At 37.4% G+C, this 18,153-nt stretch overlaps 1 protein-coding gene across 1 annotated transcript in view; it reads left to right on the forward strand.

Annotated features, from left to right (window-relative positions):
• Positions 1-18: 18 nt before the first annotated feature.
• The window catches only part of MGAM2 (maltase-glucoamylase 2 (putative)), an 83,212-nt gene continuing 65,077 nt past the window's right edge, over positions 19-18,153 (forward strand). The window contains 6 exon segments of the mRNA XM_035020314.1: positions 19-136; positions 4,948-5,027; positions 14,189-14,312; positions 14,432-14,541; positions 14,863-15,017; positions 15,855-16,026. Coding sequence (XP_034876205.1) covers positions 19-136; positions 4,948-5,027; positions 14,189-14,312; positions 14,432-14,541; positions 14,863-15,017; positions 15,855-16,026 — 759 coding nt within the window.

The following is an 18,153-nucleotide window of genomic DNA, read 5'->3' on the forward strand; positions in this document are numbered from 1 at the left end:
TTATCTGTGTCCATCTAGATGGCAAGGAAACTCAATATATTGGAAGTCCTTCTGATCATCTTCTCCCTAACTGTACTGGCCGTAGACATCTTCTTGATGTTTTTGGTGTTAAGGAAAGGTAAGGAGGATGCTTGTGGTTTTGGGTTTGGAAGGATTACATTCCTTTGCTCTTCAGCATGGCACCACAATGCATCACTCAAAATCCACATCCACCAATTTCAGTCAAGCTTCAAAAGACATGTTTTCTTTTTCTACAACAAAACCTTGAATGCCAGTGACATTCAGGGTCTCCCAAGTCCCATTTGATGAAGTATTAACAAGAAGCAAAATTAGGCTTATCAGATGTCTGTCCGTCAATCCAGTCATGAAGTAGTAGAGCCTTCAAGGAGAAAGAACAGTTGAGGTAACAGTGCCCAATCCCACTACATTATGAAAAAGGAAATTAGGTTGCAACAAGTTGATTAACTTGGCTTAAATATATCAATTACAATTAGCCTCCAGCCCATATTCTGATTGAAATAGCTATGATTTCTTCATCAATACCTTCGAAACTGTTCTCTTTCACACAGAAGCATCCAATAGAATGCTTTGTCCTCCATGCTCACAATACTCAAATAATAAAATAATAGTGTGTAATATAAAAATCTATCCCCAATTAAAACAGAATCTGAGGTTTATTTTGGTTGCTAAAGCTCATGTTATACATGCAGATTAAGTGTGCATTGAAAAGAAATTGTGCTGATAGCAGAACCCTACCTACTCAATCTCTCTTCACCACTCTCCACAGTAAACATTAGGGTGCTTTCTAGGAGCAACTATGTCTTTGAAAGAGGATCTGAAAACCATTGATATAAGCTATTTTTAGCCTATTACTATTTTTTCCCTATTAAACTTTGGGTAACAAGTCCCATGAGATTATTGTCCAACGTACGTGAATAAGTAGTTTCTTTTAGTCAACATAAAACTAGATCTTCACGGGGCGCCTGGGTGGCTCAGTCGGTTAAGCATCTGCCTTGGGCTCAGGTCATGATCTCAGGGTCCTTGGATTGAGCCCCGCATCAGGCTCTCTGCTCAGCCGGGAGCCTACTTCTCCCTCTCCCTCTGCCCCGCCCCCTGCTTGTGATCTCTCCCTCTCTCTCTGTGTCAAATAAATAAATAAAATCTTTAAGAAAAAAAACCCCTATATCTTCACACCTACATTTAGCTGAAACCACACTCTAATTCATGCAGAGTAGTCAATTCCACTTACACCTGTTCTATATATTAGGCTTCTTTCAAGATGCTTTTTGAAGATACGCTTCCATGAATTGAAAAGGAGGGTTTATTTATTTATTTATTTTTATTGTGGTAAGAACAGTTAACATGAGGTCTACCCTCTTAATAGATTCTTAAGAGTACATCAGGCACGATTATTCATAGGCACGATGTTGTACATCAGATCTGTAGAACTTACTCATCTTGCATAACTGAAACTTTACATGTTGATTAGCAACACCCCATTTCCCCCTCCCCCCCTGGCCTTAGCAACTATAATTCTAGTCTTTTCATCTGTGAATTTGACTATATTAAATACTTCATATAAATGGAATCATGCAGCATCCGCCCTTCTGTAACCAACTTATTTCACTTAGCAGGTTCATCCATGTTGTTGTAAATGACCAGATTTCCTTCCTTATCTTACAGCTGAATAATATTCTGTTATATGTATATATACCACATTTTCTTTATCCATTCATTGGTTGATGGACGCCTGGGTCGTTTTCACATCTTGGTTATTTGTGGATAGCACTGAAATCAACATGAGAATGCTAGTATCTCTTTGAGGTTTTGATTTCAATTCTTTGAATTCTTTGAATACATATCCAGCAGTGGGATTGTTGGATCATATGGTGGTTCTATTTTTTTTTTTTTTAAGATTTTATTTATTTATTTGAGAGAGAGAGAGAGAGACAGCGAGAGAGGGAACCCAAGCAGGGGGGAGAGTGAGAAGCAGGCCTCCCGCGGAGCAGGGACCCCGATCCGGGGCTAGATCCCAGGACCCTGAGATCATGACCTGAGCCGAAGGCAGACGCCCAACGACTGAGCCACCCAGGCGCCCCTGGTGATTCTATTTTGAATTTTTTGAGGAAATTAATATTTCCTCTGTACTGTTTTCCATAGTGGCTGCACCAATTTGCATCATTCCCACCATTAGTATACAAAGGTTCCAATTGTTCCACATTCTCACTCACACTTATCTTTTTTTTTTTTTTTTTTTTAATAATAGCCATCCTAAGATGTGAGGTGATATCTCGTTTGGCTTTTGATTTAAATTTCCCTGATGATTAGTGATATTGAGCTTCTTTTCTGTCGGCCATTTGTGTGTCTCTAGAGAAAAGCTTATGGAAGTCTTTTGCCCATTTTTTAATCAGATTCTTTTTGTTTGTTTTTACTATTGTGTTGTAGGCATTCCTTATATATTTTAGAATTTTGCCCATTTTCAGATAGATGGTTTGCAAATATTTTCTCCCCCATCCTTTATGTTACCTTTTCATTCTGTTGATGGTTTCCTTTGCTGTGCAGAAGCTTTTTAGTCTGATGTAGTCCCATTTGTCCATTTTTGCTTTTGTTGTATGTGGTTTTGGTATCATATCCATGAAATTCTTGCCAAGACCAATTTCATGAAGTGTTTCTCACATGTCTTTTTCTAGGAGTTTCATGGTTTCTTTTTTTTTTTTTAAGATTTTATTTATTTATTTGACAGATAGAAAGAGCACAAGCAGGGGGAGCAGCAGGCAGAGGGGGAAGCAGGCTCCCCACAGAGCTAGGAGCCCAATGTGGGACTCGATCCCAGGAGCCCAGGATCATGACCTGAGCCGAAGGCAGATGCTTAACCGACTGAGCCACCCGGACGTCCCAAGGAGTTTCACAGTTTCAAGGGTCTTACATTTAAGTCTTTAGTCCAATTTTAAAATAAATTTTTAGGGGTGCCTGGGTGGCTCAGTCGGTTAAGTGGCTGCCTTCGGCTCAGGTCATGATCCCAGGGCCCTGGGATCGAGCCCCACATCGGGCTCCCTGCTCAGCGGGGAGCCTGCTTCTCCCTCTCCCTCTGCTGCTCCCCCTACTTGTGCTCTCTCTCTCTCTTTCAAATAAATAAATAAAATCTTAAAAAAATAAAAAATAAAAATAAAATAAATTTTTATTTAAGTATATATACATAAACAAGTATAGAGCCATAAATGTAGGAGAGTTGTTTTGAGGTCTTTTTTGAACAGAAACAAAAGTACTAAAGGGCACCTATTAGGCCCACAGTAACTGTTGACTCAAGCTTCAAATGGAATTCTGGGTGTTGACTGGCTCATGGAACCTGCTAAACTGGATCCTATTTCTGATGTTACATTGGAGGGTGGCAGGGGTGGGGTTGGGGTTCACAAAGGTGACAAAAGCTGAAGTAAAAATAGCCAATGTTGAGCGAAGGTCTTTATTCAAATGGGGACAATAATACTGTCCCAGTTTACCTCACAGATGGCTGAAAATGAGTGGGGAAAGAAGCAAAAAATAAACAAAAAACAAATGTGTGGGGTACAGGAAAACCACATGTAAAAAAATAATTCTGGATACCTACCTGACATTACATATGACAATTAGCTCAAAATGGATCAAAACTTGAAATGTAAGAGTCAAACCTGTAAAATTCTAAAAAGAAAACATAAATATTTTGACCTTGGGTTAGGCAACAGTGTCTTAGATATAACACTGAAACCATAACAACCAAGGAAAAGATAGGCAAATTTTACTTAAAAAAATTATGCTTTAAAGGTCACCGTCAAGGAAGTGAAAAGACAGTCCACTGGATGGGAAAACATATTTGCGAGTGATATATCTGATTCTTGTATCCAGCATATATAAAGAAATCTTACAATTCAAAACAAAAAAGAAAAATAATCCAGTTTTTAAAGTGAGCAAAGGATTTGAACAGACATTTCTTCATAGAAGACCTACAAATGGCCAATATGTCATGAAAAGATGTTCAGTATCAGTTTTGGGGAAATGCAAATCAAAATCAAATGTCTTCACACCCACTAAAATGTCTATCTTGAAAAAGACAGACAAAAACAGTTGTTGAGGATGTGGAGAAATTGGAACCCTCACACACAGCTGGTGGGGTTGTAAAATTGTGCAGTCCCTTTGGGAAAGAGTTTGTCAGTTCCTCAAAAATTTAAAGATAGAGTTAATCGTATTACTTAGCAATTCTATTGCCAGATATATAACCAAGAGAATTCAAAACATACGTTCACACAAAAACCTGTATGTGAATGTTCATTGTAGAATTCTATGCAATAGTCAAAAAGTGGAAACAACCCAAATGTACGTCAACTTTGGAATGGATTTTTTAAAGGGTTATATATACATACTGTGGTTATGAATCACCCATAAAAAGGAATGAAGTACTTGTTACATGCTGCAACATGGATGAGCCTTGAGAACATTATGCCAAGTGAAAGAAGCCAGACACCAAAGACCACATAGTTTATGATTCCATTTGTATGAAATATTCGGAATAGGCAAATCCACAGAGACAGAAAGCAGATTAGCATTTGCCAGAGACTGGGAGAAGAGGGGGATGGGGAGTGACCATTAATGGGTACATGCTTTCTTTTTGGGGGGATGAAAATGTTCTGGAATTAGATAGTGGTGATTGGTTGCACAACTTTGTAAAATCCTGAAAGCCATTGAATTGTACACTTTAAAAAGGTGAATTTTATGGCATGGTATGTGAATTATATCTCAATAAAAACCAACCAAACAAAAGGCAAATGTATTTAGCACTTGTATGCACATGTAGATATTGGCTGCTAGTAATCATTGACTGGAGAATTGGCTGAAAGTCTATAACTTTCCCTGCATCCTTCCTGGAATTGTGATTGCACTACAGATGTCCAACTTTTCCCTTTAATTCCTATGCAGAGACTGCATTTGTTCCAGAGTGCCCAGAGATCCCCGAATCAGAGAGGATAGACTGTGCTCCAGGCCAGGTGGTGACAGAGGTCAGAGAAGTGGGCTCCCTGCTATCGGTCTGCTGGGTTTTATTTAAAAGAAAGGAGTATATGAAGTGGGAAGAGGGTGGTGGTGGAGGGGATTGTGGGCCTCTGATTCATTTGAAGTCATTTCTTTCTTGCCTTATTAAAATAACCAGCAACACTGTGGAAGTGGGGGAAGCAGGATAGGGTAAAGGGAAGAGGAGGAGGGACTCAGTGAGTGTTGGCTCATGGGGTCTCAAGTCCAAAGTCGAGGGGGAAATCCCAGCATTGCTAAATGTGTCATATGTGTGATTCCAAGGCTAGCCATGGGAAGGTGAAATGTTTGTGGGCTAGACCATTTATTCCTTAAGAATAGAGGCCATCAAGCACATATGGATGACTGAGTCAGTCACTTGTAGAACTCCAGTGACTTGTTATAACAAGAGCCTTCTAAAATCAGTGTCAAACAGATCACTAAATTCCATTCCTGAAATGGAATTACCTTACCCTACCTGTTAACTAACTAGAATTTAAATAAAAACTTGAAACAAACAAAAACCAAGAAACCAAAAATAAAATCATGTATTGGCAACAGATTCTCCGAAATGAATGTGTGCTAAAGAACGTAGATTTTCTCCCTGAGTAGCTATCACAAGGATATCAACTATTTGAACACTGCTTAATTGTAACTTATGACTTTATCAGAAAGGAGGTATATATTTAGATTTTATTCCTTTCTCCCATATTCTACATTCTATATCCCATAATATCTTATTGGGATATTAATTAGGACTGCATTGAATTTTAGATTAAATTTAAGAAATATTGATATCTCAGTAATTTTGAATCTTCCCATTCTAAAAACATAGGAAGTCTCTCCATTTCAACTCTTTTTCGTGTATGTATATTTCTCAACTGGGTTTTATGTTTCTCTTTCTCTTTACACATATATAATATGCATTTTATTACATACGCATTATGAGGGTTTTTTCTCTAGATCTTTCATATACTTAGTTTCTATTGTATATACAATCCATTATATTTTCTAACTGGTGCTTCTTTTATTACTGATTATTCTATATTTATTTATTTTATATTATATTTATATATTTATGTTATATTACATCATAACACATTAATTATATAATTGGCCAACTGAAATTTCCTATTGTTTCTAAATGGTTTCTGTACTTGAGTTATTAAGTACACAGTTCTATTCTAGGCAAATAATGATACGTAAGAATGGAATTTCCACTTCATAGGATATATACATGTTTATCTTTCAGTGATATTGCAAAATAGTTTTTCAAAGTGTTTATACCAATTTACACTCCCTGTAGCAATATATAAGAGCAATTACTCAGCATCCTAACCTACTCGTGGTGTTTTCTCCTTTTTCTTTTTTTCTTCATGTAATTTTAACTTAAAAATTTTTAATATTGAAGCATAGTTGACAGTATGTTATATTAGTTTCAGTTGTACAACTTAGTGATTCAACATATCTGTACATTACACAATGCTCACCATGATAAGTATAGCTACCATCTGTTACCATACATTATTACAATATTATTGACTGTATTCCCTATGCTGTGTACATCTCATATGACTAATGAAGTTAAACACCTTTTCATATTACTTCTTGGCTACATGGTTAATCATATTTGTGAAGTGCCTTTTCAATTTTTTAACTGTTTTTTTCTGTTGGGCTGTTCATATTTTTCTTATTGCTTTGTAGTAATCATTTATATATTCTGGATACGAATCTTTTATCAGATATATAAATTTTAAGTATCTTCTCTTACTCTGTGATTTCACTTTTAACCCAATAGTGACTTTTGATGAAAAGTAGTTCTTAATTTTAATAAAATCCACTTTAAGAGTTTTAATATGTGTTTTTGTATTCTACTTAAAAATCCTTGCTTACTCCAAAGTTAGAAAAATATATTCCTATATATTCCTCTAAAAGCATTGTTTTATTTTTCAGATTTAGATTTTTAATCAAGTTAGTTTGATTTTTATGTATGGTATCAGGTAGAAGTCCAGAACATTTTTTTTTTTCTTGAATCTTTAGTAGATCCATCACCACTTATTGAAATTACCATCTTTTCCCCTCTTCATTGTAGTGGCACCTTTACTGTAAATTATGTCTTTGTATGTGAGGACCTATTTTCAGAATATCTATTTTGTTCCACTGTTAGTCTGTTCGTTTGCCAAGACCACACTGCCTTAATTAGTATAGCTTTATAAAAGGTCATGATATGTGGTTGTGTACGTCCTCCATATCATTCTTCTTTTTCTTCAAGATTGCCTAGCTTATTCTTGACACTTTAGGTTTCTAAATACATATTAGAATCAGTCTCTCAGTTTCCCCAAAAAAAATCTACCAGAAATTTTACTCTGTTCACCTAAAATGTACAGATTAATTTTGGAAGAATTTCCATATTTACAAGAGTGAATATTCTAATCTATGATCATGATATATTGCTTTATTTATTGAGACTTAATTTTGAAGTTTTTGGGGTAGAGGTCTGAAATTTTTTTCCAAATTTTTTTCTATTTGGTATTTGATTTTATTTAAATATTTTTAAATTTTAATTTTCTGTTTAAGCTGTTGTTGGCATATTGATTTAAAATTGATTTTTTGAATATTGATCTTGGAACCAGAAATGTTCTTAAATTTATTTATTAATTATTCTAGTTTGTTTATAGACACTTTTGGATTTTCCTTAGACAATAATGATACCTGCAACTAATGACCATTTAAATTTTTTTTCCAATGTGCCTTTCTTCTTCTTTGTCTTGTAACACTAAGGATCATTTTTGCTTCTAATTTTTCAATATTGTTTGAGATATCTCATCTAAAAGGCAATATGCAACTATAGTAAGTTTCAGAGAATGGAATCTTCTGGAGACTGATTTTTAACTAAACGTAAGAAATAACCTTGCAGTAAAATATTAACTATGAAGGTGGAATTTCAGATTTTGGAAGAAACTGGCTATACATCATTCACAGAACTCTCAGAGGCACTACTGAAAAAATCTTTATATCAAATGGAAGTTTGGTTAGATAATTACCAAGCAATTCTCAAATTCTACAAGTTAGTAATATGAGTGGAAAATAGCATAAAATTCTATTTAAAAGATAACTGGAGAATACTCTTTGGGAAAGTTTGGGGTTAGGGGAAAAATAGAGATAGGGAGACTTGTCATGAGTCAACCACTGTAGTCCAGGCAACAGTTTATGAGGGTCTGTGTTCTTGTCTGTGGTGGCAGTGGAAATGGAAAAGAAGAAGGAGATGTATCTACATCAAAGATTTGACCTTCGGTGTCTGTAACACTGGGAATGGCTTAAAATTGAAGTAGGCATGTTATGGTAGACTGCCTTCAAAAATACTGTATTTACCTGAATGTATTAGATTTCTTGTCTTATTGCTTTTTATAGAGGTCTACAGACCTTGGAACAATTTATAGCAGTGAAACTAACCTTTTGGACTTTACCAACCTCAGTTTCAAAGGTAGCAAAGCCACTGAATATCGGCTTCGGACTTAGGAATATCAGTTATTGAGAGGTTATCCAGAACCTGCAAACTCTTTCTCCACTGATCCCCTCCAGCTTTTTTTGATGTTATCTGGAGAGGATGAGGCAGGAATATCAGCTGTATATATGGAGAATTAATAAGTACATTTAAGAATATTTTATGGTTATGATGTGATTGCTTTGTTTATAGTAGACATGAAACATTGATTTAAGTTATATTCATATTGTCATTTTTCAAAGCAATTACATCAGATGCTAGCATATGAAATACTTGTCAGTACTATGCCTTTTCCAAATGAGTAGTGTTGCGACATATTCTTTTGTTTTTTTAATCACAAAATTTATGCTGGATACATTCCTTTAATAAAAAAGATTGAGACATTATAGTTATGTACAGAATAAAATGGGGAAGTCTTTCCTTATTCATAATGCTTTCTCTCTATCTCTAGATCCCCTCCCCAGAATTAATTCAGTAGCTTGGTGTGTTTCCTTCTCTTGATTTTTCTATGCTTTTGCATATATGTATATATTATGCACACATGTTAATATATTTTTTGTTTTGTTTTAACACAAATTATACTATATATATTATTTTATAATTTGCTTTTTAAATTTAGGGCATTTAAATTTACCACATTATTATATTTTAAAAATAGTTTGCTTCTGGGGACACCTGGGTGGCTCAGTCAGTTAAGTGTTCAACTCTTGACTTTGGCTCAGGTATGATCTCAGGGTCATGAGAGGGAGCCCCATGTCAGGCTCCATGCTGAGTGCAGAGTCTACTTGAGATTCTTTCTCCCTTTGCCCCTCCCACCCTGCTCATGCATGCTCTCTCTCCTTCTCAAAATAAATAAATTTAAAAATTAAAAAAAAAAAATGTCTGCAATAGCCAAACTGTGGAAAGAGCCGAGATGCCCTTCAACAGATGAATGGATAAAGAAGATGTGGTCCAGGGCGCCTGGGTGGCTCAGTTGGTTGAGCAACTGCCTTCGGCTCAGGTCGTGATCCTGGAATCCTGGGATCGAGTCCCGCATTGGGCTCCCTGCTCAGCGGGGAGTCTGCTTCTCCCTCTGACCCTCCCCCCTCTCATGTGCTCTCTCTCTCTCAAAAATAAATAAATAAAATCTTTAAAAAAAAAAGAAGAAGATGTGGTCCATATATATAATGGAATATTACTCAGCCATCAGAAAGGATGAATACCCAACTTTTACATCAACATGGATGGGAATGGAGGAGATTATGCTAAGTGAAATAAGTCAAGCAGAGAAAGTCAATTATCATATAGTTTCACTTATTTGTGGAACATAAGGAATAGCATGGAGGGCATTAGGAGAAGGAAGGGAAAAATGAAGGGGGGGAAATCGGAGGGAGAGATGAGCGATGAGAGACTATGACTCTGAGAAACAAACTGAGGGTCTTAGAGGGGAGGGGGATGGAGGGATGGGTTAGCCCGGTGATGGGTATTAAGGAGGGCACATACTGCACGGAGCACTGGGTGTCACACAAAAACAATGAATCGTGGATCATCACATCAAAAACTAATGATGTATTGTATGGTGATTAACATAACATAATAAAATAAAATTTAAAAGAAGTTTGCTTCTGTTGAGATGATCATATGATTTTCTTTTTTCAATGTTGTTCTTTTTTCAATGAATTATGTTAAAACATTTCTTAATTTTGAAACATTTTAGTTTTACGCTTGATAACCCTTAACTTGGCTATTATGCATTAATTCTTTTAATACTCTAATGAATTCAAATTGTTAACCTTTTATTTAACATTATAAAAACATCTATTTTTTTTAGTGAAATGGGCTTATATATTTTTGTTGGTTTATTTTGACTTTTCCTTGTCTAGTTTGTTGCCAGAATTATTATAGTTTAATAAAATGAATGAGGAAACTTTCTATCTTTTTCTATGTTCTGAAAAGTATATATTATATGAGAATATTCTATTCCCCAAATGATCTGGGCAAAGTATCATTTTTTTTTTTTTTTTTTTTAGGGAAGGGTCTTTGACTACTTACAACTCATGGCAACTGGTCATTTCCACCTCTTCTTATTTTGATTATTTAATATTTTACGATTTAAAGATTCAAATTATAGTTTCACATTCGTTGGCAAATATTTGTACAAATAGTTTTCTCACAATCCTTAGTTATGTTAAAAATCCTATATATCTGGGGCACCTGGCTAGCTAGGTTGGTTGAGCCTCAGACTCTTGATTTTGGCTCAGGTCATGATCTCGGAGTCATGAGATTGAGCTCCGCGTCTGGCTCCATGCTGTGTGTGGAGCCTGCTTGAAATCCCTCCCTCTCTCTCTGCCCTGCTCATGTGCTTGTGTTCTCTCTCTTCTCAAAAAAAAAAAAAAAAAAAAAAAAAAATCCTATATCTCTATTGTCATTCACCATTTTTTTTGTTTTTGTTTTTTTTATTCTTATGTTAATCCCCATACATTACATCATTAGTTCTAGATGAAGTGTTCCATGATTCACTGTCCATGCACAACACCCAGTGCTCCATGCAGAATGTGCCCTCCTCAATACCCACCACCAAGCCAACCCACCCTCCCACCCCCCTCCCCTCTAGAACCCTGTTTGTTTTTCAGAGTCCATCATCTCTCATGGTTCGTCTACCCCTCCGATTTCCCCCGCTTCATTCTTCCCCTCCCGCTACCTTCTTCTTCTTCTTCTTTTTTTTTTTCTTAACATATATTGCATTATTTGTTTCAGAGGTACAGATCTGAGATTCAACAGTCCTGCACAATTCACAGCGCTTACCAGAGCACATACCCTCCCCAGTGTCCATCACCCAGTCACCCCATCCCTCCCACCCCACCCCCCACTCCAACAACCCTCAGTTTGATTCCTGCGTTTAAGAATTCCTCATATCAGTGAGATCATATGATACATGTCTTTCTCTTTTTGACTTATTTCACTCAACATAATACCCTCCAGTTCCATTCATTCACCATTTTTGTTTCTAATCTTGTTTGTCCCTCTTTTTGTCAGAAGAGGATTTCATAAGGTATTCATATTTCTTTGATCTTTTCAAAGAGTCTTTGTTAGATTTATTGATCTGCAAATCTAATATCAAAACATATCCTTGCACTGTAGTAATTATCCATGTGGAATTATAGCAGGAATTGACACATATGCCAAACCTATAAAACAGGAAGTTCTAAAATGCATATTTTCATGTCATATATGCGCACTGAAATTTAGCATGTTGGGAACATGGCATTTCAAGTCAATAGTGGAAACAATGTCTAATTAATGGTGGTGTCTGTCTCACCTACTAAGCTGGGTGGCAGCACTCTATCATGGGAACTTAGATGAATACTTGAAACAGAGGAGATGCTTATTTCATGTTTTAAACTGAACTGTAGATACTTGATTCTTTTCTCCTTCATTAATTACTGCTAAATACTGCTTTTACTCATAAATCATTCATGTAGTTTTTCTGGGTTTATTTCGGTCTTTTCGAATTGCGTGGGTTGTATATTGAGTTGTTCATCATGTATAACATTACTTTCTTTATTTGATTCCCCCTTCCCTCACTTGTGTCCTCTTTTCACCCCTTTTGGAATGTTCTGGTTGAGTATTACTGTCTGGCCCCACTGGTCACCTTGCCTACCCTTTCTCTCATACTTTCCGTGTCTTTGTCCTTGTGTTCTGAGATAATCCTAAATTTGATTTTTAAAAAAATTCTTCTTGTGTTGACATTGTTTTCTTTCCTTTTTGTTACTCAGTCCAAATATTAAGGAGTTTTAAATCTTGTTGTTCAATATCTTAACTTTCAATATTCTTTGTTGCTTTTTTTCTAATGGAAGCAACAGTTATATGCCTCTCTAAAGATAATAATTATATTTATTTAAAACGTTTGTAATTTTTTTTTCTATTAATTGTTTCCTGCAATTTGTTTCTTCTGTTTATTGAGTCTGGTGCCTATCATAGTGTTGGTTTCTCTCATGTTTGGTGGTTCTTGACTATCATCTTTGTGTTTAATTATCTATGACTGCCTGTCCTATTTACCTTGGTTTGCACTGAGTATTTAGGAGGGAAGAAAACAACTGCTGAAGGGAACGTGGGTACTTGTCTGGGGGCGAGGGGCCTGGCTTATTAGCTGGTGCATTGCCATGTCTTCTGGTTCCCAGCATCTTTCTCCTAACTTCCTTAGCCTATGAACAAATACTTCAGGATGCCCACCAATTAGTCAGAGCTTAGCAATAGCTATAAGGAATGTCAGATTGGGCAGCTAAATGTTCATACTGGAGCTTCCCAATTAATCATCCAAAACTATGCCCCAGGTTCTCTTCCACTTCTCCACATTGACTTGGCTTGGAGCAGTTCTTTTTTTCCTCTTGTGTTTTATTTAGGTCATGAATATTTTTTTCCCTGGAGTTCATAAAGTCTATTTCCTGTGTTTCAGTCATTTCATACCATTTCTGCCATATTGCATTATAGCTGGCTGCTTTGTAATGGTTCTGTATTTTTTACTTAATGATACTTTTGTCACTTCATGTAAATTTAGTTGGGTGGAGAGGTGGATGCCTATGTTTGTTTCAACAGTTTGATTCAATTTGCCATCTATTTTAGTTCTTTATTATAACAAAACAATTTTTATGTAAGTGGATATTAAAGTTGTAGGAAAATACATCTCACCAAAAAATAATCATTTTTTAAAGCTTTTATTTATTTATTTGTCAGAGAGAGAGAGCACAAGCAGGGGAAGTGGCAAAGGGAGAGGGAGAAGCCAGCTCCCCACTGAGCAGGGAGTCTGGATGGGGCTTGATCCCAGGACCTTGGGATCACAACCTGAGCTGAAGGCAGACACTTAACTGACTGAGCCACCCAGGCACCCCAAATATTAATCATTGTAAAAATCCATAATCAAACCACTCTGAGAAGCCATATGTAGTTTATTTTTACCTTATGGACATTGTGAATTTGTTTATGTCACCCTCTGTCCCATTTCTATCTTAATTTTTTCCTATTTCCTTTGTTTTACTTCTCTTACATTTTAGAAATGCATTTCTTTATGCCATATTGTTAGTCATTTCCATGACTGTTCCTCATGAGAAAGTCTAAATTGGTTGGCCCGACATCTAGCTTATTCGTATGAATATTGTTTCCCTCCGGCATGTTTCTCTCGGTGTTCTTGGCACAATGAACTTGTGGTTTTTATGAATCTATCATGTATTGCTGCTTTCTCTGCTCTCCTGTTCCCCTACCTAACCCCTCACGGTGCACTAGGAGTGGGCTTACCTTTCACCTACCTGGAAGTCCTCCCACCCTGCTTGCAGCCTTCTAGACTGTGTGCCATGGCTGGCGTGTGCGTTCCTTTAGTCCCTGGGCACTCTCTGTCCGAGCACTCCTCTCATACTGAAATTGCATGTCCTACTAGACTGTAATGGAAGTTTGCTAAAGGCAAGAACTGTGTCTTATTTATCTGTATCATTAGTTTCTTGTCGGGGAGGTAATAAATGCATTTTGGATGGCTGTTTAAATGTGAATAAAAGAAGAACAAGTGACTGCATGTAAATAGGACCTATCTTAAAATCTTCTTGGAATAAAATTGGTTATAAATACATAGAACTTTCTTTCCTTCATTTCATATTATGTCACTCTGTGCCATTGTTACAGCATGTCTGCAGCTGGCAACGTAAGTGCTGCTGGAAACCGGCACCCGATAGTAATGTCCCTAGGTGCTTCTTCCCCAGGAACTGGGGCTATGAAGCCAACAGTAAGCAGAATGGTACAAGGACAGGTGAGCATTACCCTGATGAGCTCCCAGGGAATCACTCTTTAGGACTCAGATAAGCTAACTGCAAAATAAAATCTAAAAGCTTCCTTCCCCACCCCCCATTTTCCTCCCCCCAGCCCTAGGGTTTACAACCCCGTTGAAAAAGTTGCCGTTCCCATCTCTGTTTGAATATGATGTCAAGGACGCCCTCTTCACAGCTGAATATCAGACATCCAATCGTTTTCATTTTAAGGTTGGTTTGGTAGTTACCACTGAATACATCTCTGGGGAAAGCAGCGCCCCCACACTGGATTCGCCTTTAGGCACTGCATAGAGGTGTGGAGGCAGGAGGTGCCTCTCTGTTCCTCTCTGCAGGAATCTCCCAAGGGGATGTGTGGGCTGTTGCGTGTTTTGTGGCGGACACGTGATTGGGTGATTTTTTTCTCACAACTCAGGAAACCCGGGATTAAGAATTAGAAGCTATTTTCTTTGGGGGCTGAGAGTGAAGCTCCTTTGTAGCTCTACAAGGAAGTGGTTTCATCTGGAGTTGGTCTTTCTCTTTTTCTTCTGACAGATCAATGATATCAACCATAAACGCTATGAAGTTCCCCCTGAAATTATTAACCTGTCTGATAGAACTACTAGAACCTCCAATTTGAACTATGACATAGAGGTCATTAATAAGCCCTTCAGCATCAAGATAATGAGGACAAGCAACAGAAGAGTCTTGTGAGCTTTTCAACACCCTTTGTGTATCTTTGAATATACAGTCTCAATATCACTCAGTCTGACTTACTGGGGGTGGATGATGAGATAAGTATGACCTGGGAAAATGTTTGGACCTTAGAAAATGTCAAAGTTTTTACTGTAAATCATTAACACTTGCTAACCTGTCATGATTGCAGAGCACAGCATGCTAAAATATAATGTGCTGGTGTGCTAAGTTAGATAAATGCACTTGTAGTTAATGTCTTTCATGAGAGAGGAAATTTTATTATTTTGGATGATCATTCACTTTGGAACTCAGCTTCACTGTTTATCATTCCAAGCTTTAATTTCCTGAGAAATTTGCCATGAACAATCTAACAACGGCCTGAGCTTAAACCATAAATTTTATGGGAGAAAGTACAGGGATTAATGTCGGTAAAACCTATTTTCAAGTCCTGGCACCAGCAAGTCACCAGTCGGCTTTGGGAGGTTAGGCAAAGCATCTCACATCAGCCTCAGTTCCCATATCTATAGAAAGGGAATCAGAATATCCACTGTTGCTCTGTGAACGGAGCTATATTCATGAAGCATCCAGAGCAGGTCCTGGCATGAAGCAGATGCCCAGCAAGTGTAAGGTCCCATCTGCTCTCTCCCCGCAATCATCCAACTTGAGTTTCTGGTGTCATGTCTCCTCCAGAATGAAAGCATCAGAGACACCCTAGAAAGTCCTTCCAAGGTAGTACGAACGTGGATGAGAACACCTGAAACAACTGTTCTCAAAGTGAACAGGGAGAGTAGCAGACAGGGTCCTGGCAGAGAGAGCTGTTTGGTGACTCTCACTCTTACCCCACGGCCCAGACTGGACACGAGCATCGGGCCCCTGCAGTTCGCCCAGCAGTACCTGCAGCTGTCCTTCCGACTTCCCAGCACTGCTGTGTATGGCCTGGGGGAGCACGTGCATCGGCAGTACCGCCACAACATGAGCTGGAAGACCTGGCCCATCTTCACTCGCGATGCCGCCCCCACCGAGGTGAGCTTCCCTTCCCCCTACCTAGGGCTCACAGGAAGGAAACCCTTCTCTCCTTTTCAGAAAGTGACCTAGAGTCAAGCGACCTACAGAGTTATATCCATATCTTATTTTGCCCAAGTTAGATCGGTTTGTGCTGGAGGATACTTGTTCTTGAGGTTTATAAACTCACAGTTAGTAATATATCAGTGTTTTTGGTTTTGTTTTCTTTATTTTTTTTTTTTATTGAGGTATTGCTGACATGCAACATTATATTAGTTTCAGGTGTACATCATCATGGTTCTATATTTGTCTATATTGTGAAACAATCACCACAATAAATCTAATTAACATTTGTCACCACACTAGATACAGGATTATTTTTCTTTCCTTGTGATGAGAACTTTTTTTTTTGAATTCAGTTAATTAACATATTATTAGTTTCAGAGGTAACGGTCAGTGATTCATCAGTAACATGTCAATTTTTAAAAACATCCCACTTTTAAAGGAAAATATAATTTAATGACTATATGATGGCCTAATATATATATTAGAAAATCCTTCTGCAAAATAACTATGTTTGTCTTTAATAATTAATTGGGTAGTATCTAGGGGAGAGCTTCAGCAGGGGCTCCCCCCAGTAGAACTTTGAAGACTAAAAAGAATTCCTCTTTTGGCAGTTTTAGTATTATTCTAGGTCTCTGCTACTTGAAGTATGTTCTGGAGACAGCAGTGTTGGCATCACTTGGGAGGTTGTTAGAAATGCAGAATCTCAGGTAGAGCCCAGACCTATGGAACCATAATCTGCATTTTAATAAGATCTACAAGTGAACCATACACATATTCAAGTGGGCAAGAGCTGGTCTAGAGCAGTGCCTCTCAACTTACCTGTAGTGAAGGATCAGTTCCTTTCTTTCTCTCTGTTATTATTATTATTTTTTAATCCTGGGGAAATGAAATAAAATTACTCAAAGACATAAAATATAAGCTCAAATTTTAAATTGAACAGCTTTTAAATTACTCTTTTAAATTGCTATAAAGTTTCTAAACTCTTTCTCTTGTTTTTTGTACTTTCCTTGCTGATTTACAGCAAAGGATGTGGGGAGGTACAAGTCCACGGACAATACTTTGAGTAGCACTGCTTTGTAGAGCAGGTCTTGAAGCTTCCATTGTGCTGATGACGTTTCCCAAATCTGTGATGTATGTTGCAAGGGAGGGATGGGACTGAAGTTTTGCAATTCGTATTCCACAGGAGATGAACAAATCAAGTAGCACATTAGCTGGCCCATCCACCATTGTCTGATGCAATGAAGGGGACACACTTATTGAACCAGAGTAAAGCAATAGCCAGCACATTCACTAAAGTGCTTGCTCAAGGCCCTTGACAAACATGCAACATAAGCATCATACTAAGCTTGGCTCTCTAGCTGAAAAATCCTTGAGTTATGTAGTCACAGATTAGATAAATGTCTTATCTGTCTTCCTTCCCTCCTTCCTCCCACATCCCCCCCCCCTTCTTTCTGTCTTCTGTCCCTCTCTTTCTCTCTCTCACTTTTTCACTTACAGTAATACACATTATCTCTTTTTATATCAGTGCTCATCACAGCCCTGTGACAGGTTCAGTATCTTTTTTTAAATTTTAAACTTAGGGCGCCTGGGTGGCTCAGTCAGTTGAGCGACTGCCTTCAGCTCAGGTCATGATCCCAGGGTCCTGGGATCGAGTCCCACATCGGGCTCCCTGCTCTGCGGGGAGCCTGCTTCTCCCTCTCCCACTCCCCCTGCTTGTGTTCCCTCTCTCACTGTGTCTCTCTCTGTCAAATAAATAAATAAAATCTTTAAAAAAAAATAAATTTTAAACTTATTTACTACCTAAGTATTATATATTAATTATAGAAAAATTAGAAAATACAGCTAGGCATAAAGAAGAAATACAAAATTTCTCATAATAACATTATCTTCTGCTAACATTTTGTCCTATGTCTTTGCAGATATTTTCCAAATTTTAAAAAATAACTTGACTGGAATATAATTTATATACTATACAATTCATTTGTTTTAAGCGTACAATTCAGTGATTGCTTAGCACATTACTTAGCACATACGTACATACATACGTAGACAAACAGGCACACCTAGTGTCAGAAATTTGCA

This window comes from Mirounga leonina, unplaced genomic scaffold (assembly GCF_011800145.1).
Source record: "Mirounga leonina isolate KUSES-001 unplaced genomic scaffold, KU_Mleo_1.0 Mir_174, whole genome shotgun sequence".
In the NCBI taxonomy this organism is placed as follows: Eukaryota; Metazoa; Chordata; class Mammalia; order Carnivora; family Phocidae; genus Mirounga; species Mirounga leonina.